At 31.7% G+C, this 26,270-nt stretch overlaps 1 protein-coding gene across 1 annotated transcript in view; it reads right to left on the bottom strand.

Moving 5' to 3' along the window:
• Positions 1 to 24,472: 24,472 nt before the first annotated feature.
• The window catches only part of LOC110036544 (trafficking protein particle complex subunit 3), a 27,993-nt gene continuing 26,195 nt past the window's right edge, over positions 24,473 to 26,270 (bottom strand). Inside the window, exons 4-5 of the mRNA XM_020741017.1 lie at positions 25,167 to 25,349; positions 24,473 to 24,804 (exon numbers count right to left, since the gene is read on the bottom strand). Of these exons, the coding sequence (XP_020596676.1) occupies positions 24,682 to 24,804; positions 25,167 to 25,349 (306 nt within the window). The 3' untranslated portion in view covers positions 24,473 to 24,681. The remainder of the gene's footprint in view (positions 24,805 to 25,166; positions 25,350 to 26,270) is intronic.

Raw genomic sequence — 26,270 nt, 5'->3', positions numbered from 1 at the left:
TCAAATTAGTGACATTGATTTCAATTGACTTTCTATGAATTTCTTAGCAAATTTATCATTTCCAATTTAAACCTTCCCCGTGGGATCGATATTTGTGGCTTAAATAGAATGTCCATTATTACTTCATAATGATACATATACTTGTGTAGAATTTGAATATTAATTCATTATAGTTATTTAAATTTTACACAATCTATCGTAACACAAAAAATCAGATCAAGTTTTTGGTGTCGTTACCGGAGATGGTAACAGTTAAATTAAATAGTTTTGATAAATTAGGAAATTTAAATATAATATATATATCATAAAAGAAATTTAAATTCAAAAATCCAAAAAGAAATATTTTTATTAGAATGTTTATTTTTGCTTACTTTATTTGTTTATGCAAATTATGGGATCTGAAGGTTTAGTACCTTACGATTCAAAATTAGAACGGGCTATTAGAAAAATTTGAAAACAACAAAGAGAAATTAAAAATTTACAAGAAATGACTAATAACTTAAATAATCAAATAAATGAAAATCGACTAAGACCTTTAAAAGATTATGTGAATTCAACAGCAGATGAACTTCACTTCACTATTCAAAATCCTAATATTGTTGCTAATTCATTTGATCTTGAACCTGTTATTATCCAAATGGTACAAAATAATCAGTTTGGAGGATCACCTACGGAAAATGCTAACTTACATCTTGCTTGTTTTTTTGAAATTTGTGCTACGTTTAAATATGACGGAGTGTCTAATGATGTTGTTAGGCTTAGACTTTTTCCTTTTCATTAAGGGATAAAGCCAAGGCTTGGTTAAATTTGTTAGCACCTGGATCTATTAGAACTTGGGGAGAACTATCACAAAAATTTTTGGCTAAATATTTTCCACCCTCCAAAACTGCTAAGCTTAGAAATGATATTACATCTTTTTGTTAGTTTGAAGGGGAATCGATATATGAAGCCTGAGAAAGATTTAAAGATCTTTTTAGAAAGTGTCCACACCATGCTTTATCAGATTGGTTAATAATTCAAACATTTTACAATAGATCACTAGGATCACTTAGATCTATTATAGATGCCGTTGCGGGTGGTTCATTAATGTCAAAACCTTTTGATGAAGCATATTCTTTAATTGAAGAAATGGCTACTTGGCTACTAATAATTTTTATAATTTTTAATGGCCCTCTTAAAGGGTAAATATTAAGAGAGTAGCTAGTATTCATGATTCTAATGCAATTTCTATTTTGGCATCTCAAATTACTGCTAATTCTAAAAAGATTGATCAAATGGGAGTGAATTATTCTCAAATACCCTCAGTATTAGAGGAGAATTCACTAAGACAGATTATTAATACTCAATCATCTTATGAAACTTTAAACGATATAAATAATCTAAATAATAATCCCTATTCTAACTATTTTAACCCTGGATGGAAAAATCACACTATTTTTTGTTAAAATAATTATAATAATTCGGTGAATCCATCCAGAAATCTGAACAATCAAGGAAATCTAAATTTTTTACCTTATTATCCTCCAGGATTTAACTCCAACCCTAACCCACAAGTTAAGATGGAAGAAGTAGTGATGGAAGAAGTAGTGTTGAATATAGGAAATCAAATACAAAATCAAGGGGCTACTATTAGAAATATTGAAAATTAATTAGGACATATTGTTACTGCACTTAGTAATAGACCTTCTTGAATTTTTCCAAGTACTATTGAAGTTAATCCAAAAGATCAAAATAAAGAGTAAATTAAAGATATTCAATTACGAAGTGGAAAACAAGTTGAAACAAGGATTCAAAGAGAAACTGAAGTTGATGAAGAGAAGGAAGAAATGGAAAATGATCTACAGAAAAATGAACAAGCACAGGTCCCTATAGAAAAACCATTACCTCTGTTTCCTTAAAGACTGAACCAGAAGAATAAAGATAAACAATTTACAAAATTTTTGGAAATCCTTAAGAAGTTAACGATAAATATTCCTTTTGTTGAAGATTTGGAATAAATGTCAAGTTATGTGAAATTTATGAACAATGTATTAAACAAGAAAAGAAAGTTTACAGATCATAAGATGAAAAAGCTTCCTGAAATATTAAAAGATTCTGGTAGTTTTACTATACCTTATGTTATTGGTGAAATGTTTTTGGAAAAGCTTTATGTGATCTAGGAGCTAGTATAAATCTAATGCCTCTATTAATTTTTAAACCTTTAGATTTAGCAGAGATTTCCCCTACTATTGTAACTCTTCAGGTAGCTAATCAATCAATAACTTATCCTAATGAAGTTATAAAAGATGTATTGGTGAAAGTGGATAAACTTATTTTTCCTGTAGACTTTATTGTACTAGATATAAAAGAAGATAAAGAGATTCCTATTATTGTGGGGAGACCATTTCTCGCAACAGGGAGAGCTGTAATAGATGTGCAAAAAGAGAATTAATAATGAGGATTAATAATCAAGAAGTGAAAGTTAATATAGCAAAAGCTATGAAATATCCTGCAATAGAAAAAGATAATGAATGTAAAAAGATAATGAATGTAGATAATGAATGTTTCACGATGGAAGTAGCTAATTATCTAAGTAATGAGCAGTTTAAGAGTTTAAAGATAAATTAAAGTAAGGAGAAATTTTTTATACTGAAGATTAAGTAAAAGAAAAAGATTTGGATTATATTCAAGGCAAATTTGAAGCATTAGATTTGCTGGAAAATGATAGTAAAAATCTTATTCCTTCAAGTATTAAACCACTTGAACTTGAATTGAAGATATTACCTGAAAATATAAAATATATATTTTTAGGAGAGTCATCTACATTGCTTATTATTATATCTTTTGAGTTAACTGAAATTTAGGAACAAAAGTTGATAAGTATTTTGAAAAGGTATAAAAAGGCTTTTGGATGGACATTAGCAGATATTAAAGGAATTAATCCTTCAATTTATATGCACAGTATTTTATTAGATGAACAGTATGAACCTAAAGCGGATCCTCATAAAATATTAACCCCAATAATAAAAGTTGTTAAGAAAGAGATTTAAAGTGGTTAGATGCTGGAATTATATATCATATTTCATATAGTGCTTGGGTAAGCCCAATTCACTGTGTTCCGAAGAAAGGATGAGGGATTGTAGAAGAAAATGAGAAAAATGAATTAATACCAATAAGACAAGTAACTGGTTGGTGAATTTGCATTGATTATAGAAAACTAAATATGCACATCAGAAAAGTTCACTTTCCTTTACCCTTTCTAGACCAAATGTTGGATAGATTGGTTAGGAACAAATATTATTGCTTTTTAGATGGATATACCGGATATCACCAAATTCTAATTAGTCTATAGGATCAAGAGAAAACAACGTTTACAAGCCCACACAGAACATTTGTTTTTTGTAGAATGTCTTTTGGACTACGCAATGCACGTGCAACATTTCAAAGATGCATGATGTCAATTTTTAGCAATTTTTTAAAGCATGGAATGGAAGTGTTTATGGATGATTTTTCTATATTTGGGACTTTGTTTGAGTTATGTCTTATTAATTTAGAAAAATTTCTGGAAGTATGTGAAAAAATCAACCAAGTTTTAAATTGGAAAAAAAAATGTCAATTTATGGTTACAAGACGTATTGTTCTTCGGCATAAAATTTCTGAAAAAGGCATGGAAGTATATCCTGCAAAAATCCAAGTTATAGAAAAATTACCACCTCCTAATAGTACTAAAGGGGTGAGAAGTTTTCTAGGAAATATTGGTTTTTACAGGCGCTACATAAAAAATTTTTCAAAAATAACTAAACCCTTGGAGTTGTTTCGACTTCTCATAAAGAATGTATTTTTTTTAGCCAATAATTTGATTTTAATGAGGAATGCATAATAGAATTTGAACTATTGAAAGAAAAATTAATCACTACACCTATAATAGAAAAATTAATCACTGCACCTATCACCGTACCACCTAACTGGGAGAAACCATTTGAAATAATGTGCGATGCTAGTGATTATGCTATTGGGGTTGTATTAGGACAAAGGCACGATAAAGTTTTTAAAGTTATATAATATGCTGGTAAAACTCTAAATAATCCTCAAATGAAAGAGAGTTATTAGCTATTATTTATGCCTTCGATAAATTTAGACATTATTTAATTGGAACTAAATGTGTAGTGCATACAGATCATTCTGCTATTAAATACTTAACGCAAAAGAAGGATGCTAAACCAAGTATAATTAGATGGATACGTCTATTACAAGAGTTTGATTTTATTGTGGTTGATAGAAAGGTAAATGATAATCAAATAGCTGATCATTTGTCTAGAATAGAAATTGAAATATTAACTAATTTTAGAAAATTTTCCTGATGAACATTTATATAGTATTGATGAAATGGATGTACCATTGTATGTTGATATAGTAAACTATATAGTGTAAGTGATATTCTACCACCTAATATCAAGAATATACAATTAAAGAAATTTATCTATGATTCGAATGACTATGTTTGGGATGACCCATATTTATATAAACAATGTAAAGATCTAATTATTAGAAGATGTGTGTCTTATGAAGAAACTCAACAGATAATTGAAAGTTGTCACGATTCTGAATATGGAGGACATTTTGGAACAAATAAAATTGCATATAAAATTTTGCAAGCTGATTTTATTGGCATACTATTTTTAGAGATGTTAATGAATATATTAAAACATACGATAGATGTCAACGAGTAGGAAATATTTCTAGAAGAAATGAAATGCCTCTAAATTACATATTAGAAGTTGAAATTTTTGATGTGTGGGGATTAGACTTTATGGGACCATTATGCCTTCCTTTGGAAATTTATATATGTTAATTGTTGTTGATTATATCTCTAAGTAGATTGAAGCAATCAAAGTGGATTGAAGCAATAGCTTTTCCTCGATGTGATGCTCAGAGTGTTTCAAAATTTTCAATCAAAAATAATTTTGAAAGATATGAAATGCCGAGAGTAATCATTATTGATTGAGGATCTCATTTCAAGAATAAGAGAATCGAAAATTGAACAAGAAATATGATATAATGCATAGATTCTCTACTGCCTATCACCCTCAGACTAATGGTCTAGCAGAAATATCAAATCATGAAATTAAATGCATTTTAGAAAAAAACAATAAATCCTTATAAATTGGATTGGTCTGCTAGACTAGATACTGTATTATGGGCATACAAAACTGCTTATAAAACTCATATAGGAATGTTCCCATATATATATTGATTTTTGGAAAAACATGTCATTTATTAGTAGAATTGGAACATAAAGTATTTTGGGCTATTAAAGAATTTAATAATTTTAATTTAAAGGACGTTTAATTTAAAGGACGTTGGTGAGAAAAGGTTTTTACAACTCAATGAACTTGAGGAGATTAAAAATGAAGCATATGATAATGTGAAAATCTATAAAAAGAAAATAAAAATATAGCATGATCAGAAGATTTTTAAGAAGAAATTTGAACCTGAACAAGAAGTTCTACTATATAATAAAGAAGTTCTACCCTGAACAAGAAGTTCTACTATATAATACAAGATTGATATTATTTCCAGGAAAACTAAAATCCAGATGGTTAGGACCATTTAAAGTGATTAAGTCTATCAATATGGAACTGTTATTATTAAAGATCCTAACACTTAAAAGATATTTAAAGTTAATGGGCATCGTTTGAAACATTATTATGAAGGGCACATATCTCAATTTAAAGAAATTTCAATGTGAAGTCAACCCAACTAAGCAAATGGTATGTCGGGCTGACGACGTTAAACCAAGCGCTTTGTGGGAGGCAACCCATACTTATATTATTATGTATTACTATTTTGTTTGATAAAGTGTCTTATATATTAGTAGTTAATAATCCTACACAATTGCATTTGTTATAAATTAAGTCTAATATTAGTATTGGACGAAAATTTGGAATCTAATTGAAACAAAAAAAAATGAAAGTCGCAATTTTGGCCACTGGCGCCAACAACGCCCTAGATAATGGACATCAGCACTGACAGTGCCAATCGGGAGCGCCAACGGCGCAGAGTACGGTTGGACAGTTTTAGATGACTTTTGGCGGATTTTGGCGTCATTCCACTTTCTAAGCTGCTTTGATCACAAGAAACCTACTAAAATTTATCCCATAATTTTTTAAGTGGTATTTCAATTTATATAATTAAATTAAGCCAAAATAACCATCTTGCTTGAAAATTAGGGCTAGAAGTACAGAGATGTCGTCTAACCATGAAAAAATCAGAGGACATAGCCTCTAGCATGAGGAACAAACCCTCAAAGTTTCAAGCTATGTTGAGCAATGCTTAGTCATAATGAATTGAAATACCACATAATGAATTGAAATACTTAGTCATAATGAATTGAAATACCATAGAGTATTTAATTAATTAAAAATCAAAGAGTCAACAAATAATTTTTATTTCTAATCCACATTAATCTCCTCTATTCACTAAGCAAGATGGTATTTTTTATTCATTTTTTTATTTTGTAGGCAAAGTTATGATTTCTTAAGGATCTGATATTTATTTAAATCTTAAAAAACCTTAATTTTTTATTTATCTCAGTCAGCACCACATAAACGCACGACTTTTCTGAAGCTTCACGTGGCGTCACCTAATTTGGTGCCACTTTCTGACACAACAGCCATGTGTCCCGCTGTTCATTGTTCATTTCTTCTCTGGCTTGATCTCGTCCAGCGGTCCGATACGCACGCGATCGGACGATCCTCCGTGTGCCGTTAAACTTTTAGACCTAAGATCTCGTTTGATATTCAACCAAATCAATGGAGTTTGTTTCTACACCTTCATCTACTCAATACGAACATATCTATATGACATATACGATATTAAATATAGTAAATACGTATGAAGAATCAAATGAAGTTCAATTTAGGGTTGAGGCTTAATACCTTTCTCTGAGAGGGGAGGCCACAATCAGATGGTTTTAGCAGCTTTGATTGGGTCCAACAAACCTCCAGATGAAGTCCTAGGCCCTGGTAAATTGTCTATGTATGATTTTGATGAAGGTCAATTTCAGGTGTTGTTCTAGAGCTAGGTTAGAGGTTGTTTAAGAGGGAGCTTTTCTGGGGGATCTTCTTCTCTCAATCTGGTGATGGTATGGGCACAGTTAATATAATTTTGGTGGACTCTAGAGGTGTGGGGAAATCTATCCAGGTTTTGAGCTCAAAAATTGGGCTCAGGTGGTGGGGGAACTGGCCAGGAGATAGTTGCAATAAGCTTTGGGAGTATTGGAGAAGCTATGGAAGCAATTTGTCAGAGTTCACCAAGGAAATTGGCTTGCCTTATGTTTTGGCCTTGGAAGAGGGGTTTAAATAAAATGGCTTAGGGTGGCTGCTAGAGTCAATTAGTGGGTACAAAACAATGCTTATGTAGAGGGTTTAAATGTGTCAAAGCCAATTGGAATTGGCCAGCTAACATGGGCATGCTTAGGTCTAGATAAAGGCATGGGGGCTCTCAATTTTGGTGTTTTTCAATGACTAGGGTGGTAGGACAGAGCAGGGGAGGTGGTCAGGCAGCCGGGAGAGCCAAGGGGAGGTTTAATTATGCATAAATCCCAATAATATGACATGATGGCAAGTATATTTTGGTTTAGGCCTAAAAATGGAGAAGATCCATTAAACCAAAGGACCATTGATCCATAGCTCATTTAGGGTGGGCTAGGTGAGTCTAGCCTGGTCACTAGGGTACAAAAGTTGGTTGTAGAAGCTTTGGCTTCATCAATTTGGCATGGCTTGGTCAATTTTGGTGCATGAGTTCAAATTGGGTCAAATTGGCTTGAAGTTGAGTTTGGGTTGGGCTAGCCATGACATTGGACTATATTTATTGAGTAACTTGGTGTAGATGATTTTTATAAAGAGTTTAGATAAGATTATGAGTTATTTTAATATGATTTGGATGATCAATTTGAAGAATTATGGACATTTGACTAATTCAGGGATGTTGGGCTAGACTTGGGCTTAGTTTAGGCTAGAGTTGGGTTAAGTCCAAATTGAGAGTTCAAAATTGTTTAGAGGGATTCCATGAAGAGTTCTTAACATTAATTTGGTGTCAATTTTGGGATTTGGGCATTCAATTTAGGGACACTTGAAGATATGGCTAAATTTGGGCAAAATTGGGGGTTTTGGTCGAAGTTGGTTTTGAGTAAAATGAGGGATTAACCAAGGCCAATTGAAGGTTCAATTTGGTATGTGGAAGTTTTTTTAAGATTTTTTTATGCAAAATTGAGGCAATTGAATATATTTTGGGTTCAATTGAGTGAGATTTTGATTTTGGGTCAAACTGGGGCTTTTTTACTTAGGTTAAAAATGGGTTAAATGTGGGTCAATTAGGCTTAGATTTCGCTTGAATTGAGTTTATTCATCATGAATTTGATTTCAGAAATGAAATTGGAGAAGATTGGGATCAAATTGGTGGACATTTGGGGTGAATTGGGGTAATTGGTCCTTTAAAGGTAATTTGGGGCTTTTGAACAAAATGGGTCAAATTGAGTTTCATTCAAGGGTCTAAATTGATTTTGGGGATATTTGAAATGATTTTGAAGGTTTTGTGAAAGTTTGGGCCAACAATAGTATTTTCGTAATTTTGGCAATTTTGGGTGTATTTTGGTATTTTTTGCAATTTTGGGAGCTTTTGAGCAATTTAGCTAGTTTCAAATGGTTTGATATTATTTTTGAAAAAATTTAGGTATTTTAGGTAAAATTGGGAATTTTGGTCAAACTTAAGGTTTGGGGGTGTTTTTTGTAAATTGGGTAGATTTGGGGGCAAAAGGTTAAGTTAGGTATATTGGAGAAATTGAGGTGTCAACCACCCGATTTAAGCTATGGACCAATAGAATCTCCATTTGGGTCCTCTATGGGAACATCTACATGAGTCTCCGAAAAGATCAAGGGATCAAAGTTAACATGGGTTTAGGGTTCTGTGTGGGATGTAATGTGCAAGTGAGTGAAAATGTATACACTTGCTCAATACTAACACTCAGAGTCTACCCTAAGGCCAAGCGACTCTATGAGGACTCACCCTGAGTTCCCTAATATTGACCCCACCTACTAAGTGCTAGAGGTTCAGACCAATATGTGTAACTTCAATTTGAGCAGAAAAGAGTTTAGAATTTCCAATGGTGAGGGTCCTTCACTATTCTAGTAGAAATAGTCAACAAGAAATTCCTATGGCTAGACCTTCTAGGCTATTAAAGAGGAAACTAGACCTCAACCAAAAGTGAGGTCAACAAATGGACCCCCAATAAGTGTGGTGTGCTCAGCGAGCACAACCCGCGTATTGGCGTTGATTGAAGATATCAACAAAACCAACATAGACGCTAAACCAACATGCCTAATATGAAGCAGCGAATTGAGTGACAGTTGTTTCCATTGGGGAATAACAAAGATTCTCACCAGGGAAAAGAAAGGAGATTTTGGGAACAATCCCTGGGCAAACCGAGAATCCTAGCAAAGACTCGATTTGAATCAAATATCTCTGAAATTTAGTTTGGATTTTGATTTAAAATTTAAAGTGGGTGAAATTATGTGCGAGGAAACCGGACTAAATTGAAAAAACAAGCACATGATAGGGAATAGGGTGTCAAAGCCAACCCCAAATTTAAGGATGAGAATAAGACACCTAAGCCTATCCCAAATGTAAGGATGGGAATAGGACGTCTAAGCCTGCCCCAAATGTAAGGATGTGGATAGGACGTCTAAGCCTACCTCGAATGTAGTGATGAGAATAGGATTTCAAAGCCTACCCCAAATGTGAGATGGGAATAGAACATCTGAGCTTTCCCCGAATGTGAGATGGGAATAGGACGTCTAAGCCTACCTCAAAAGTCGAGAAGGGAATAGGACGTCTAAGCCTACCCTGAAAGTGAGGATGGGAATAGGACATTTAAGCTTAACCCAAAGGTAGAGATGGGAATAGACGTTTAAGCCTACCACGAAAGTGGAGATGGGAATAAGACATCTAAACCTACCCTAAATGTAAGGATGAGAATAGGACTTCTAAACTTACCCCAAATGTTGAGATGGGAACAGGACATCTAATCCTAAATCGAAAGTGAATATAGGAATAGGACATCTAAGCTTACCTTGAAAGTGGAGGCGAGAATAGGATGTCTAAGCCTACCTCGAATGAAAGGTTGAGAAAAGGACGTCTGAGCCTACATGGAAGTGGAGATGGGAATAGGACATCTCAGCCTACCCCAAATATGAGGTTGGGAATAAAATGTCTAAGCGTACTAAGTGATCTCGAGGAAATATAGTTGTGTAAAAATTATAAAGTTAACTCTGCTATGTAACGATGCCCAAAACTTGATGCTCTATATATAATTAAGAAATTTAAGTAATTAATGTTAGGATTCTACACAAGTATATGTATCATTATGAAGTAATAAAGGACCTTTTATTTAAGCCCCAAATATTGATCCCATGGGGAAGGTTTAAATTTGAAATGATAAATTTACTAGGAAATTCACAAAAATTCAATACAAAATTACTATCACTAATTTTAAATGTTGAGATATTATCAGAACTAAATTATTTAACTAATAACAAAACGGAAATATAAAGTTTAAACAGTAACTACTAAACTATTAAACTATGTTTATGTGATGAATGTTTCTTATGTGAAAAAGCATCTTTCCCACTACAACGAGGTTTTGGTAAAATGAGATGAGATAAATGGTTCAATTACGTATTGTGCCAAATAGGAGCAATTTTAATTTTCTACCCTGATACAGTGTTGTAGAAAATCATTGGCTAATCCCAGGTTTAGTCCCTAAGTTCATGGCTACGCTAGGAGGATGTTGGCTCCCACTCCAGAGCTGCCAATTCCCTTAACCTGAAGGCTAACTATCGCTTTAGTTTTTAAACACTAAGACCAAATTGGGGATTTTAATATGTCACCCTAAAAGTTCTTAAATTCTACACCCAACAAAGTATATTTCCCTATTTATTTGTACTCAATTCCATGAACGAGGTTCTCCATCATGAAATTAAATGTAATTCTCACTTTTTTATAGAACTCATACTCCATTTCCTGGATCATATGTTTCACAACATATTTTAACAATTCAATTGGTCAGATCGAAAAGTAAATTAAGAGTAGAGCTGAATAACCATCACAATTTATTTTAAATTTAACATTGGCGCATCCAAATTATCTCTTCATTTCACATCCATATTATCTCTTTATTTCACCATATCTCAGAGTAGGGAGAAAGATAAAGTAAACTACTCAGACTTCATGAGAAAGATACAATAAAATATAAATTTCATATATAAAAGAAAGTTCATACAACTCTAATAAACAAACAACACTTATCTGAAACTCTTTCTCAAAGAAAATTCCTTGTAGCCTCTTCTAGGAAATGTAGGAAGAAGAAATCTCTCACTTTTCTCCTTCTCCAACTCTCTTAGAGTAGATTTCACACTTAATCTCACCACAAAACTCTAAATTATACGAACAATAGACTCTGAATGGTTGTGGAATGAGAAATGAAAGAATGTGTAATGTGTAGAAGGTTGAATGTAGGGGATGAAATGGCAGGAAGAGTCACTTTTTTTATCAACTTCGGCCCCAAATAAAGCTTAGAGTCGGTTCTCCAATAAGTGCCTCCAAAATCTCTTCAAAATGCGTCCAGATTTGTCAAATATTCTAGAAATCGGGGTTGAACCAACATTGTCGCCGGCGGCGCCCATTATGGCGTCGTCGACGCAAGTGTCCCAAAATTAAATTCAATGCTCTCTGTCAAACGGCGCCGTCGGCACTGAACAAATTTAAACTTCATCATTTTTGCTCCAAATTTCATCTTTTTTGCTTCATTTTTGCTTTAAGTCCTAAAATTTAACAACCTGCAAGAAAACATAAAAATACTTTCCATTAAAGTGCAATATCACCAAAAATGAGTATAAAATATGGGTCTAGAAATGCATATATTTTTTGTGTATCAAAATCCCCCAAACTTACATGTTACTTGTCCTCAAGTAACTCCTTTATTTTATAAAAATATGACTTATGGTAAAGAATTTAGCTTCTAGATTTCCATATTTTAGTCCACTAAAAACTATAGCATTACCTATGAAAAATTCAAAACAACTCTACTTAATATTGAAGGTATAATAATATTTAGCAATCAAGTCCAAGATTTCTGTTTCTCTATTCTTTTCAAGAAAAATTACAAATTACCATATTAAAGTCACTTAAAGTATTCATCTGAAAAAGAACTTCATAAAACTTTACTGGTAAATAAACTAATACACAAATAAATGTTTAAAATGTAGCAAGCTTTCAATTTTTTTTTTAAATTGATTCAAGTGAAGCCAATTTTTAATTAGGCATCTCCTCAAGCTTCTCCCCACATCTTTTTTTTTCTTTTTCTTTTCTTTTCTTTTTTTTCTTTTCTTTTTGTTTCTTTTCTATGTGTGAGGATTACTATATCTGGATAGTCTTTAATGATTTTCAACTTCACTATCCTCTTCATAAAGTCAAAAACTTGTCACATTTCTTCACTTAACAAATTTATATTAGCTTAAAGATTTCATATAGTCTAATTCTTTTCTTCTTACATGAACCTTTGAGATTTTTAATATGTCAAAAATACAATTTTCTTTACTTAAAATTAAAAAATATAGTCGTTTTCTTTTATAACAAATATCTTAATCTTTAAAATTAACTTTTGTTATTGAAATTTTTTACTTAATTTTACTATATATTTAGAAATAAAAATATAGTTTTCTAAAGTTAACCCCTAATACCAAAGGGTATGTTAAATTTAAAATTTTTGTAAGTGAGGACAAATAAAATTAAGTTTCTTTCTTTAAAAAGGAATTTTCCTTACCCCCCCAAACTTAAATTTTTAAGGGATTTAGCATGAAAAACTAAAAAATAAAAGGTGAAAGAAAACATTAAATACATAAAGAAAAGACATTACTGTTGAAGGTTCTAATTTTGAAACTTTAATTCTGAAATACTGTAGGTGCTAATATAAAAAGATACAAGACTTAAAACATTAAATTGCACATAATAAATATAAAATCTGCTGAGAAAGAGTTAATTACACCAAGTTTAACAAAATACTGAAACTAACAACATAACTAAACTGAATTTCAAAAATGAAAATAATTTTACAAACTGTAGTTCACAACTCAATATAATTATAAAACAAAGTTTAACAATCTAACAAACAATCTCAACAATATATTAGAAAAAAACAAACAACACAATAACAAAGTACAATCAAATATAACTAAGAGAAATCAGATCACCAATCATCATCATCTTCTTCATCTACATCCAAATTCTGCCGCTGATACGGAGTAAAAATAGGGTGAGTAGGAAACTGAACTGAATGATCCCCTTATGTATCTCACCAGCTGTATCTCACCAGCGCATCATCATAAGCAGCATCTTATTCAAACTTTTGTCATATCAAATCATCAATGTGAGTAATCATCTGGTCTAAAAGTTCTCGGTTTGTAGGGACACTGGAAGTAGGGGTCCTCGAAGTAGAAGGAATATCTCTAGTCATACTTCCAGATCTCCAATCAACATAAGATTCATATTATTTTGTATTGGCAGACCCAATAGATCTTAGAGGCTCAATCCTCTCTTCTGCATATCTAAAATCAAATCCTGCCTATTCACAGAGTGTAAAAATAAGTGTAGGGTGTGTCAAACCACCCGTGGTCTCTCCCAAAGCAATAGATCTAGCAAAGCAATAGATCTAGTTAATAGATCTAGTTTTCATATAGATAATAGAGCCTACATTTATCCTCATCACTTGTTGAATATAGAAGTTTAGGATGGCTCTATCCTTGGTCATCTCACTATGATGATTTGTCAGAATTATTCTTCTAGAAATAAAGTAGTGTTAGGCCTTTGATACTACATTAAGCATAGAAAGAGGAAAATTTACTTTAACACCATTTTGACTTTCCAGGTCCCTCTTCCATCAGTAAGAATAGAAATAACCTCATCTAAGGCCTCATTAGTTGTAGAAAATGATTTATTTTGGCAACTGTAAGCATCTTCCAACTGATAAAACTCATTAATTTCACTTGGAAAAAACTCCACCATTTTTTAACGAACAAAAACAATCATCAAAAGCTTCAGTAAAGTTGGCATAGAATTCCATCACTACACCAATAATCGCATCGATAGTAAAATAACAAAAATTTTTCCACTATCGATCATTGATTAATCACTCGGCTTCTCCTCCTTAATGTTTAAAACTTCGATCCAGAATTACTTTTTTATGCTTAAGTAGACTATTGAAATGATCACTAGCTCTGAAGCTAACAAATTTTTTTTCATCATAATCTACTTTTCTTTTTCCTTTGCTCGTTCTTGCTCGTTCTTGGTGCCTTTTTCCTTTGCTCGTTCTTGGTGCCATGGGAAATCTAGAGAAGATGAAATCCAAAGTTTTGTTGTGTTAAAATCACCTCAAATCCAAGCATATGCAGGTGCAAAAATCAGAGGTTGAAGGTGACTTAAGGGGTAAAAATGGAGGTTTACGGTGAAAATCATAAATTTTAAAGGGTAAAGGCTATTCTCGAGTCGAGGGCACTATCGGCCCCATGCCAGCGCTGTCGGCACTGAAGGCCTAAAATTTATTTTTTATTTTTTTTAAATTTTCAATTTCCTTTCAATTTTCTCCAAAGTCTTTTTAGTATTTTTAAACACAAATTTTTTTTTAACAATAACTCACAAAAAAATATTTTCACAAACAACAACAAACTAAATTTTATACATGAAAATACAATTTTACAACACATTTTTATAATCACACTTTCACACATACTAAGCAAACAAAATTATAAATCCGTGTCGAAATCAAGCCACAACACTAAACGCTGACACAAAACTGTACACATAATCCAAGTTCAGAATTCTAAATTAAAGCAAACTAAAAAGCAAACTAAATCAAATCCACGCAATCACATTAAGTACATAAGTATTTTAAACTAGTAGAGAGAGTCCAAATTCTTCAACTATTTTGCCTCATCTTCAAAATTTGTCTCATCTTCAGTACTTTCTCCTCCTCTGATATCTCCCATCGACTGGTAATGAACGTACAGATTGTAGAAGGGTTGGTACGGGAATTGATCAGTCGAATTTTCTTCGATCTATCATTTTTCTTTAAAAAACTGCACTAATCCTGCTTCAAATGTTCCATTATGATCAATATTTTATTTCATCATCCAATCTAGGTGATCAAAAAGGTACTTAAGATCTCCTATTGCATTCGTAATACTCTGAAGTTCTCTTTCAGTTTTCTTCAATTTATTTTCTACAACAAGGGAACTTCCAACTGTTGGTGGCATCAATGGAATTGAAGCATGTGATGAATGATCCAAGATAATATCTAATATATCTAATGCTTCATTCATTCATTCACATTCCCAATATAATTATCATCAATAGGAATTATGGGCTCCCAAGGTAATAAAACTTTTTCCCAACTTTCATATGGAACTTGAGATTGACTGCAAAGTAAGAAAATTGTGAAAGGATGTCTAAGTCCATAAATTGGTCCATTCATAATAATACCCATAACAGATTTAAATATGATAGATTCTATATCAATGGTTTTTACCATTTGAATGCAATAATTCAAAATAGCGCTTTCTTTGGTGACTACTAATTTTCATGATAGGGAGTAATTTTGCAGAAATGAATAAATGTCACTACTTTGATATTGGATTAGGCAATGAAGCAGAGAAACTAACATATCCTTCATCTCACATTTCCCAAATATCACTTTCATCCGTCAGAAAATTATAGACATCTTCAATCAAATCTTTTGTAGGGATGAAATTTGTTTAATGACATAATGGAATGTTTTCTATCATATACAACTCGTTGATTCGTGCAGGAGTAAATGGTATGGCCTTACCTTGTATGAAGACAACTCCTTCGGTAATTCCATACAAGTTTGCATAGAATTCCTTCAGTACTGGTACAACAACTTCAGCGGTAGAGTGGCACAGAACTTCCCATCGCCTTTGTACAATGATTTTATCAATCAAAAAACTTGGATTAATCAATTCGTGATTGACAAAGCTTCTCTCCTTGATAAGCCTCTTCTTTGCAATAACATTATCGTATAATCTTTGCACGTCAAAACTGATAAACTTTCTTCTATTAAAAACTCCATACTTGGAAGTATTTTTGAAATTAGAGGCCATGAAATTTAAAAATAGGAAGTTTCCAATCGTCCAAGGTAGTTTTTAGGACTTTAAAAACTCCTCCCGACAGTTATTACGTAGCAAAATCCCACTGAAGTCCACCGAAAACCATAAAAAACTGTCAATGTGCTATCGGTGTCGTCGACGCTCCTGATGCCGCTGTCGGCACTTTGGTCTGTCTGCGGGCGCCGTCTGTGCCAGAGGCCAAAAATTGCGACTTTATGTATTCAATTAATTTGATTCTAAATTTTATTCTAATACCAATGTTTGTCTTAATTTATAATATATAAAATTGTATAGGATTATTATCTACTAATATATAACAATTATCAAACAAAATAGGGATACATAGATATATATATTTATATATGGGTTGCCTCCCATAAAGCGCTTTGTTTAATGTCGTCAGCCCGACATGCCATATGATTAGGTGGGTTGACTTAACATTAAAACTTCCTTAAATTGTAGTATGTGCCCTTCAAAATAATATTTTAATCGATGTCCATTAACTTTAAATATCTTTCTAGTGTTAGGATCTTTAACAGCAACAAGTTCCATAATAATAAACTTTAATCACTTTAAATGGTCCTAACCATATGCATTTCAGTTTTCCTGGAAATAATCACAATCTTGTATTATATAATAAAATGTCTTGTCCAGGTTCAAACTTCTTTTAATAATCTTCTAATCATGCCATATTTTTCTTTTATTATTATAGATTTTTGCATTATCATATGTTTCATTTCTAATCTCCTCAAGTTCATTGAGTTGTAATAATATTTTCTCACCACCATCCTTTAAATTAAAATTAAATTCTTTAATTGCCCAAAATGTTTTATGCTCCAATTCTACCGGTAAGTGGCATGTTTTTTTTTCCAAAAATAAGTCTATGTGGGGACATTCCTATGGGAGTCTTATAAGCAGTTCTCTATGCCCATAATGCAGTATCTAATCTAGCAAACCAATCCAATTTATCAGGATTTATAGTTTTTTTTCTAAAATTTATTTAATTTCAAGATTTGATATCTCTGCTAGACCGCTAATATCTCTGCTAGACCGCCTACTAGACTTTTAGTCTAAGGATGATAAGCTGTAGAGAATCTATGCATAATATCATATTTCTTAATTAATTTTTCAATTCTCTTATTTCTAAAATGAGATCATTTATTAGTAATAATTACTCTCAGCATTCCACATCTTGTAAAAATGTTTTTAATTAAAAATTTAAAAACACTCTAAGCATCACATCTAGGTACAGCAATTGCTTCAATCCATTTGGACATATAACCAACAGCAAGAAATATATATAAATTCCCAAATGAAGGCATAAATGGTCCCATAAAATCTAATCCTCACACATCAAAAATTTCAACTTCTAATGTGTAATTTAGAGGCATTTCATTTTTTCTAGAAATATTTCCTACTCATTGACATTGATCGCATGTTTTAATAATTCATTAACATTTTAAAAAGAGTAGGTCAATAAAATCCAGCTTGCAAAATCTTATATGCAGTTCTATTCATTCCAAAATGTCCTCCAAATTTAGAATCATGGAATATTACAATTATCTGTTGTGCTTCTTCTTAAGGCACACACCTTCTAATAATTAGATCTTTACATTATTTATATAGATATGGGTCATCCCAAAAATAGAATTCTGAATCACGTATAAATTTCTTTAATTGTATATTTTTGATATCAGGTGGTAAAATATCACGTACAATATAATTTACTATATCTGCATACCACGGTACATTCATTTCATCAATATAATATAATTGTTCATCAGGGAAATTATCTGAAATTTCATTTGCAAAATTAGTTAATATTTCTATTTCTATTGTAGATAAATGATCAGCTATTTGATTATAATTTCCCTTTCTATCAACTATGGCCCTTGTATGCACTATACATTTGGTATCCATCTAATTAATGTTGGTTTAGCATCCTTCTTTTACATCAAGTAATTAATAACATAATGATCTGTATGCACTATACAATTAGTTTCAATTAAGTAAGGTCTAAATTTATCAAAGGCATAAATAATAGCGATTAATAACACTCTTTCAGTAGTAGTGTAGTTAATTTGAGGAACATTTTGAGTTTTACTAGCACAATATAATACTTTAAAAACTTTGTTGTGTCTTTGTCCTAACACAACCCCAATAGCATAATCACTAGCATCGCACATTATTTCGAATGGTTTCTCCCAAACAGGTGGTACTATTATAGATGCAGTGATTAATTTTTCTTTCAATAATTCAAATGTTTTTATGCATTCCTCATTAAAGTTAAATTTTGTGTCCTTTTCTAAAAGTTGGCATAATGGTTTAGTTATTTTAGAAAAAATTTTTATGTAACGCATGTACAAACCAACATGTCCTAAAAAACTTCTTACCCCTTTAACATTAGTCGGAGGTGTTAATTTATCAATAACTTGAATTTTTGCAGGATCTACTTCCATTCCATTTTCAAAAATTTTATGCCCAAGTACAATTCCTTCTGCAACCATAAATGGACATTTTTTCCAATTTAGTACTAGGTGAATTTTTTCACATACTTCCAAAACTTTTTTTAAACTATTTAAACATTCAAATGAAGTTCCAAATACAAGAAAATCATCCATAAACACTTTCATTCATGTTCAATAAAAATTCGAAAGATTGACATCATACATCTTTGAAATGTTGCAGGTGCATTGCATAGTCCAAAAGATATTCTACGAAAAGCAAATATTTCATATGGGCTAGTAAATGTTGCCTTTTCTTGATCCTCTAAAGCAATTAGAATTTGGTGATAACTGGTATATCCATCTAAAAAGCAATAATATTTTTTCCCAGCTAATCTATCCAACATTTGGTCTAGAAAAAATAAAGGAAAGTGATCTTTTTTTGTGTTCATGTTTAATTTTCTATATTCAATACAAATTCGCCAAACAGTAACTTGTCTTATTGGTATTAATTCATTTTTCTCATTTTCTTCATTGGTCACTCCTTTCTTTAGAACACAGTGAATTGGACTTACCCAAGCACTGTTTGAAATAAGATATATAATTCGAGCATCTAGCCATTTTAAAAATTTTTTTTTAACAACTTCTTTAATTATTCGGTTTAATCTCCTCTGATGATCAGCTTTAGGTTCATATTTTTCATCTAATAAGATTTTGTGCAAACAAATAAAAGGACTAATTCCTTTAATAAGGACTAATTCGTGCAAACAAATAAAAGGACTAATTCCTTTAATATCTGCTAAAGTCGATCCAAAAGCCTTTTTATATCTTTTTAACATCTCTATTATTTTTTTTTAATGAATTTTTGTTAATTCAAAAGATACAATAACATAGATACAATAACAGGAAATGTAGATGACTCTCCTGAAAACACATATTTTAAATGAGTAGGTAATATTTTCAATTCAAGTTTAGGTGGTCTAATACTTGAAGGAATAAGATTTGTTTTATCGTTGTCCAACAAGTCTAAAGTAATATAATCTAAATTAATATAATCTAAATTTTATTCTTTTATTTCATCCTTATTTTCAAAAAATTCTCCTTGTTTTAATTTGTCTTCAAACTCATTCTTGAAGTGCTCATTACTCAGATAATCAGCTACTTTCAGTCTAAAACATTCATTGTCGTTTTCTATTGCTGGATATTTCATAGCTTTTGCAATATTAAATGTTACTTCTTGATCATTAACTCTCATTATAAATTCTCCTTTTTGCACTTCTATCATAGCTCTCCCTGTTGCAAGAAATGGTTTCCCCAAAACAATAGGAATTTCTTTATCTTCCTCCATATCTAATACTATAAAGTATACAAGAAAAATAAATTTATTCACTTTTACTAATACATCCTCTATAACTTCTTTTGGATAAGTTATTGATCAATCAGTTAACTGAAGAGTTACAGCAGTAGGGGAAATCTCTCCTAAATCTAAATGTTTAAAGACTGATAAAGGCATAATATTGATACTCGCTCCTAAATCACATAAAGCTTTTCCAAAAAACTTTTCACCAATAGCATAAGGTATAGTAAAACTACCAGAATCTTTTAATTTTTCAGGAAGCTTTTTCTAAATAATAGCACTACACTCTTTACTGAGTGCAAGAGTCTCATGATCTGTAAACTTGGTTTTCTCGTTTAGTATATCCTTCATAAATTTCACATAACTTGGCATTTGTTCTAAAGCTTCAACAAAATGAATGTTTATCATTAACTTCTTAAGGATTTCCAAAAAAAATTATAAATTGTTTATCTTTATTCTTTTGCTTCAGTCTTTGAGGAAACGAAGGTAATGATTTTTCTAAAGGATCTTGTGATTGTTCATTTTCATTGTTCATTTTCATTATTTCTTCCTTCTCTTCATCAACTTTAATTTCTCTTTGGATCCTTATTTCAACTTCTTTTCCACTTCGCAATTGAATAGCTTTAATTTGCTCCTTATTTTGATCTTTTGGATTAACTTCCACCATACTCGAAAGAATTCCAGAAGGTCTATTACTGAGTGTAGTAGCAATATGTGATTTTCAATATTTCTAATAGCAGCCCCTTGATTCTGTATTTGATTTCCCATGCTTAACATTACTTCTTCCATCGTCAAATTCTTTTCATTAATTTGTGGGTTAGGATTAGAGTTAAATCCAGGAGGATAATAATGTGGATTGCTAGGATTTCCTTAGTTGTTCAAATTTCTGAAGGAATTCACCGAATTGTTATAATTATTCCAATTAAAATTAGGGTGATTTTTCCATCTAGGATTATAAAAATTAGAATAGGTATTGTTATTTTGATTATTTATAGCATTTAAAGTTTCATAAGATGATTGAGTATTAATGATCTATCCTAGTAATTTTTTCTCCAATACTGGGGGTATTTGTAAATAGTTCATACCTATTTGATCAATCTTTTTTGAAATAGCAGCAATTTGAGATGCTAAAATAGACATTGCATCAGAATCATGAATACTAGCTACTCTCTTAGGATGTACCCTTTCAGAGGGCTATTGAAAATTGTAAATAGCTATCTCTTCAGCTAAAGAATATGCTTCATCAAAAGGTTTTGACATTAGTGATCCACCCACAACAGCATCTATAATAGATCTAAGTGATACTACTAATCCATTTTAAAATGTTTGAATTATTAACCAATCTGATAGAGCATGGTGTGGACATTTTCTAAATAGATCTTTAAATCATTCGCAAGCTTCATATATCGATTCCCCTTCAAACTGACAAAAATATGTAATGTCATTTCTAAGCTTAGTAGTTTTCGAGGGTGAAAAATATTTATCTAAGAATTTTTGTGCTAGTTCCCCTGAAGTTCTAATAGATCTATGTGTTAATGAATTTAACCAAGCCTTGGCTTTATCCTTTAATGAAAAAGAAAAAAGTCTAAGCCTAACAACATTATCAGACACTTTCATATTTAAAAGTAGCACAAATTTTGAGAAAACTACCAAGATGTAAGTTTGGATCTTCACTAAGTGTTCCTCCAAACTGATTATTTTGTGTCATTTGGATAATAGCAGGTTTAAGCTAGAATGAATTAGCAGCAACATCAGGATTTGAATAGTCATGTGAAGTTCATTTTCTGTCGGATTAGCATAATCTTTTAAAGGTCTTTGTCGATTTTCGTTTATTTGATTATTTAAATTATTGTCCATTTCGTTTAAATTTTTAATTTCTTTTTGTTGTTTTCAAATTTTCTTAATAGTACACTCTAATTCTGAATTGTAAGGTACTAAACCTTCAGATCCAATATTCTACATAAACAAATATAATAAGCAAGGAAAAATTTCTTAAAAATAACACTTAAATAAAAATATTTTTTATTTTTGGATTTTTGAATTTTTTATTTATTTTTATTTTTTATATAATTATCTCTAAATTTCCTAATTTGTCAAATCTACTTAATTTACTGTTACCTTCATCGGCAACGGTGCCAAAAAACTTGATCCCAAGAATAAAGTTGTGTAAAAATTATATAATTGATTTCACTATGCAATGGTGCCAAAAGCTTGATGCAATACTTTAAGAATAAGAAATTTAAACAAATAATGTTGAGATTCTACGCAAGTTTATGCAACGTTATCAAGCAATAAAAGACTTTCTTTTTAAGCCCCAGATATCGATCCCACGGGGAAGGTTTAATTTGAAATGATAAATTTACTAGGAAATTCATAGAAAGTCAATACGAAATTACTGTCACTAATTTTGAATGTTGAGATATTATCAGAACTAAATTATTTAACTAATAACAAAACTAAAATACAAAATTTAAACAGTAACTACAAAACTATTAAACTATTAAACTATGTTTATGTGATGAAGATTTCTTATGTGAAAAAGCATTTTCTTATGTGAAAAATGAAAAAGCATTTTTTCCACTACAATGAGATTTTGGTAAAATGAGATGAGATAAATGGTTCAACATCCATAAAATCATAAAATATCATTTAATACTCAACCTAAATCTAAAGACCACTCCAAATTTCGATTAAAAGTTCTTAGCTAAGCTAAACATTACTAGAACCTAGTCTTATTGTATACCCCTTGACACTCAAATAAACTCTTCTAAACTTAACTATCTATTCTAAATCATAACTACACATCCTAAAACAATAAACCAAAAGAATTTCTAGCTATCTATCAAACCTATAACCACTTCTCTAAAGTGATCTTCAAAATCAGCCATAACTAACCTAATATAAACTAGTATAAATATTCCAATCATTTGATTGTACTAGAACCTTAAAAATTTTATCGAAAAACTCAACATCTCATCTTTAGATATTAAACTAAATATCAAAACATTTATTATCATTTAACTTAACAAACAGGTTGATTACCACCATTATAGGGTGGGCTAAGGGCTAGTGAAGTTCACTTGAGACTGCAAGACAAGGAGAGACCAAAACCACTTTTGGACTACACTAAACCAAGGCCAACCACCAAGACTGCCCAACCCAAAGCGAACCAAATCAGGACAGAGCCACACAACTGGCACTAGGGAGAAAACTTAGTCTAAAATGAAAATGGGCAAGGGCAAAGGGAATGTGGTGACGAATAATGAGGTTAACATAGTCATCAGCAAATGCTTGACTACTATTGTAAAAGATGAAACCCAATCAAAAGAAGAAGAAGAAGATGATGATGATGATGATAATGAAGAAGAAGAAGAAGAACCACCATTCAAAACCCTCAAGAACACTTAAAAAGTATATGAAAAAGTAATGAAAAAATCAGAAGATTGTTTATTCAAGTTTTCTATGTGAGGGCTAAAATGGTACTATATAACAACATTTCATTTTTAAAGTAATAGTTTTTTCATATCTAGATTACCGCTGAAAAAAAAAAATTGAAATGAATTTTCCACCATTACAAAAAAGTTATTATCATTCTTAAAAGTAATTCCCCCACACTAGAAAACAAAAATATTTTTTAACTTAAATTGGTGAATTAATTAAAATTTTATTCTTTATTTTTTTCACTGTTTCATTGCCAACTAAAAAAAAAAATCAAAAGAACTAAAGATGCATGATTAAGTGCAAGAGGTTTTAAGCTTAGCTCAAGTTCAACAAAAACTTTTCAAAAAATTAATTTGAATTTAATTCAAATTAATTTGAGCCAATTTCGTCGAGCTAAAGCAAAAAAAGCTGTTTAAAAAAAGAAGATTTCATTTAAAAAAATTTAAAAACATGTAAAAATAAACTAGCAAAATATAATTTCTAAAGTAAATATAAATAAAAATAAATACAAAAATAATGTCAAAACAAGCCCTGAACTTGCGTGTTACAAATTTTGTAAAATTTTAACTTTCATGCCAAAATGCTTCCCAAGTTATTTTGCTTTTCAAGGGTTTGGAATTTAAGTTTAGAATTATACTAAGGAAAACAATACAATGCAAGTTCATCTCCTTCATACTTCAAGGCCATCCATAATTTTGTTTCATATAACCCCATAAGTAATAGAAATAAATAAATAGGGGAATCTAATATTTTGGCTTTTTGGCTCTTTAGACCCATAATTTTTCTCCAATTTTCATTTGTAACCTCACTTATAATATATAAAATTAGTCATGGTGCCCAGGAATATCGGGGGCTCTGAAATTTTAGGCGCATGACGCCGGCTCTCATCATGAGGCCAAAGAGCGCTTGAAAAATCGATATTCATCTGAGAAAATAGATTTTGACGTTTCAATTCATAGTTGAGGTCCTCTGCTTGATTTTAAAAGCGCAAGATCAAAATATAACCAAAAATATAGTGGCTGTTTTGCAACTTTTTCACTGTGCTCTTAAGTCTTGAGTTTATGACCCAAGCGATCTGGCAAAATGATTACAATGATGGTAAGCGAAGAAAAATAATTGTTTTTAATTCATATTGCAGATATTACTTTGAAAATTAGATTTAAGAAATAAATAAAAAAAGATCCTCTGTTTTTTACAGTAAGCAACTTTAATCTAGCAAATCTATTTACTCGTCATCCTTGTATGGGTATTCCTCTGGAACTTGTTTTATAAGTTTCAGTCGCAGCTCATATGCATCATCACCATGCAGCATATCTCGTACCCAAGTGACCTCAGTTTTCATGGACACCTGAATGGACATTGCATAAGATAAAAAAAAAAATCAGAATACCAATATGTACAATTTGAACAAAGTGAAAACAAACGGAGCTACAAATCTGATAGCAAATAATTAGAATAAAGATGACGAGAAAACAAAGTAAAATCAAACCTTCCTAGACAAATTAGCCTTATTATTTAAATAATCTTTTTTAGGTTCCGATACTTAGTCTCTTTAGGAGGGTTTTTCAAGACTTAATATAAAGCATATAAGTTATATTCTCAAGAAGACAGAGTAGCAATCAATCGAATTAAGAAATGTTTCAAGCTTGAAACGATAAAGCGAAAATAAGAAATAAGATTGGCCTGTCAGGAGTAGAGAAAGAAATAAACCATCTCCAACGCTCCCCTAATAATTCCGCTCAAGATATTACAGTAATAAAGGCCTTGGCAAGAGTCTGGAAGCTCAACAAATTCAACAAGTGGGTTATCCTCCAGAACAAGGCTGCAACTGGTACCCTCAACATCCCAATTTGTTACTGTTGCAGTAACACCCAAGAACATTTTGAAACCAACCTGTTTCAAAAATATTATTAGAATTTTATCATACTTATCACTACTAATTGCAGATTAAAAAAAACTAATTGAAGTTATCTTGACAATGTAAAGGGTAGAGCAAAACCATCCTTACACTCCTTGCTTAATAATGTTAATGGGAATAGGAGCAATCCAGCAGGTAGCTTGCCGAATGGTGTTTTCTTTTTGTTTGCCCTTCTCTACTGGTGGATTTCAAACATCAATTATAAAAACATAAATTTCTCAGCTGGGTACTTGGGTTGAACTATATATATATATATAAATATATAAAGAATGGCCGGAGGTTATTAGACGAGCCCCGGCCACCCTTAATGTGCCTAACCACTCAAGTGCCAACCCCATAGGCAAGTGAGAATTCGAAACCTAGACCAGAAACCAATTGATATTGGAATTAACCCAAAAAATGATAACAAAACAAAATTATTACTGATGACAAACACGACATGCGACTAGCACGGATCGAGCGAGGTGGTGGTGACTGTATTGGAGAGGTGGCGGCAAGGTGATAAACGGGGTAGGCAGTGGAGAAACAACGGATAGGGGAAAGTTCGGGCAGCGGCAGCCAATGGGAAGGCCTGAGACATTAAAAAAAACAACCGTTTGCTATTTTGGGGCAGCGGCAGCAATGTCTAATAGCCGGACAGCAATAAAACAACAAGGCGGGTGAGATTCTGAGCGGCGGCGGCGAAGCGGGATGGCTGGACAGCAGGGGAAACAGTAAAGGGATGGAAAGAGCGGCCGGGAAAAGCAATACTGCAGGAAAGAAGCAAGGACAGCTGTTCTAAGAGCGGCTGCAGTAGGGAAGGACGACCTCGAGCAGCGGGGAGTGATGTGGGAAAGGAGGTGAATGGTTGAAAGGCCGAAACTACAGAAAAACAGCCAAGGGGATGCTTTCAGCAG

The sequence above is a fragment of the Phalaenopsis equestris genome, unplaced genomic scaffold, assembly GCF_001263595.1.
Source record: "Phalaenopsis equestris unplaced genomic scaffold, ASM126359v1 Scaffold208084, whole genome shotgun sequence".
In the NCBI taxonomy this organism is placed as follows: Eukaryota; Viridiplantae; Streptophyta; class Magnoliopsida; order Asparagales; family Orchidaceae; genus Phalaenopsis; species Phalaenopsis equestris.
The sequence above is the reverse complement of the archived record's forward strand: the minus strand, read 5'-3'. Positions and strand labels throughout refer to the sequence as shown.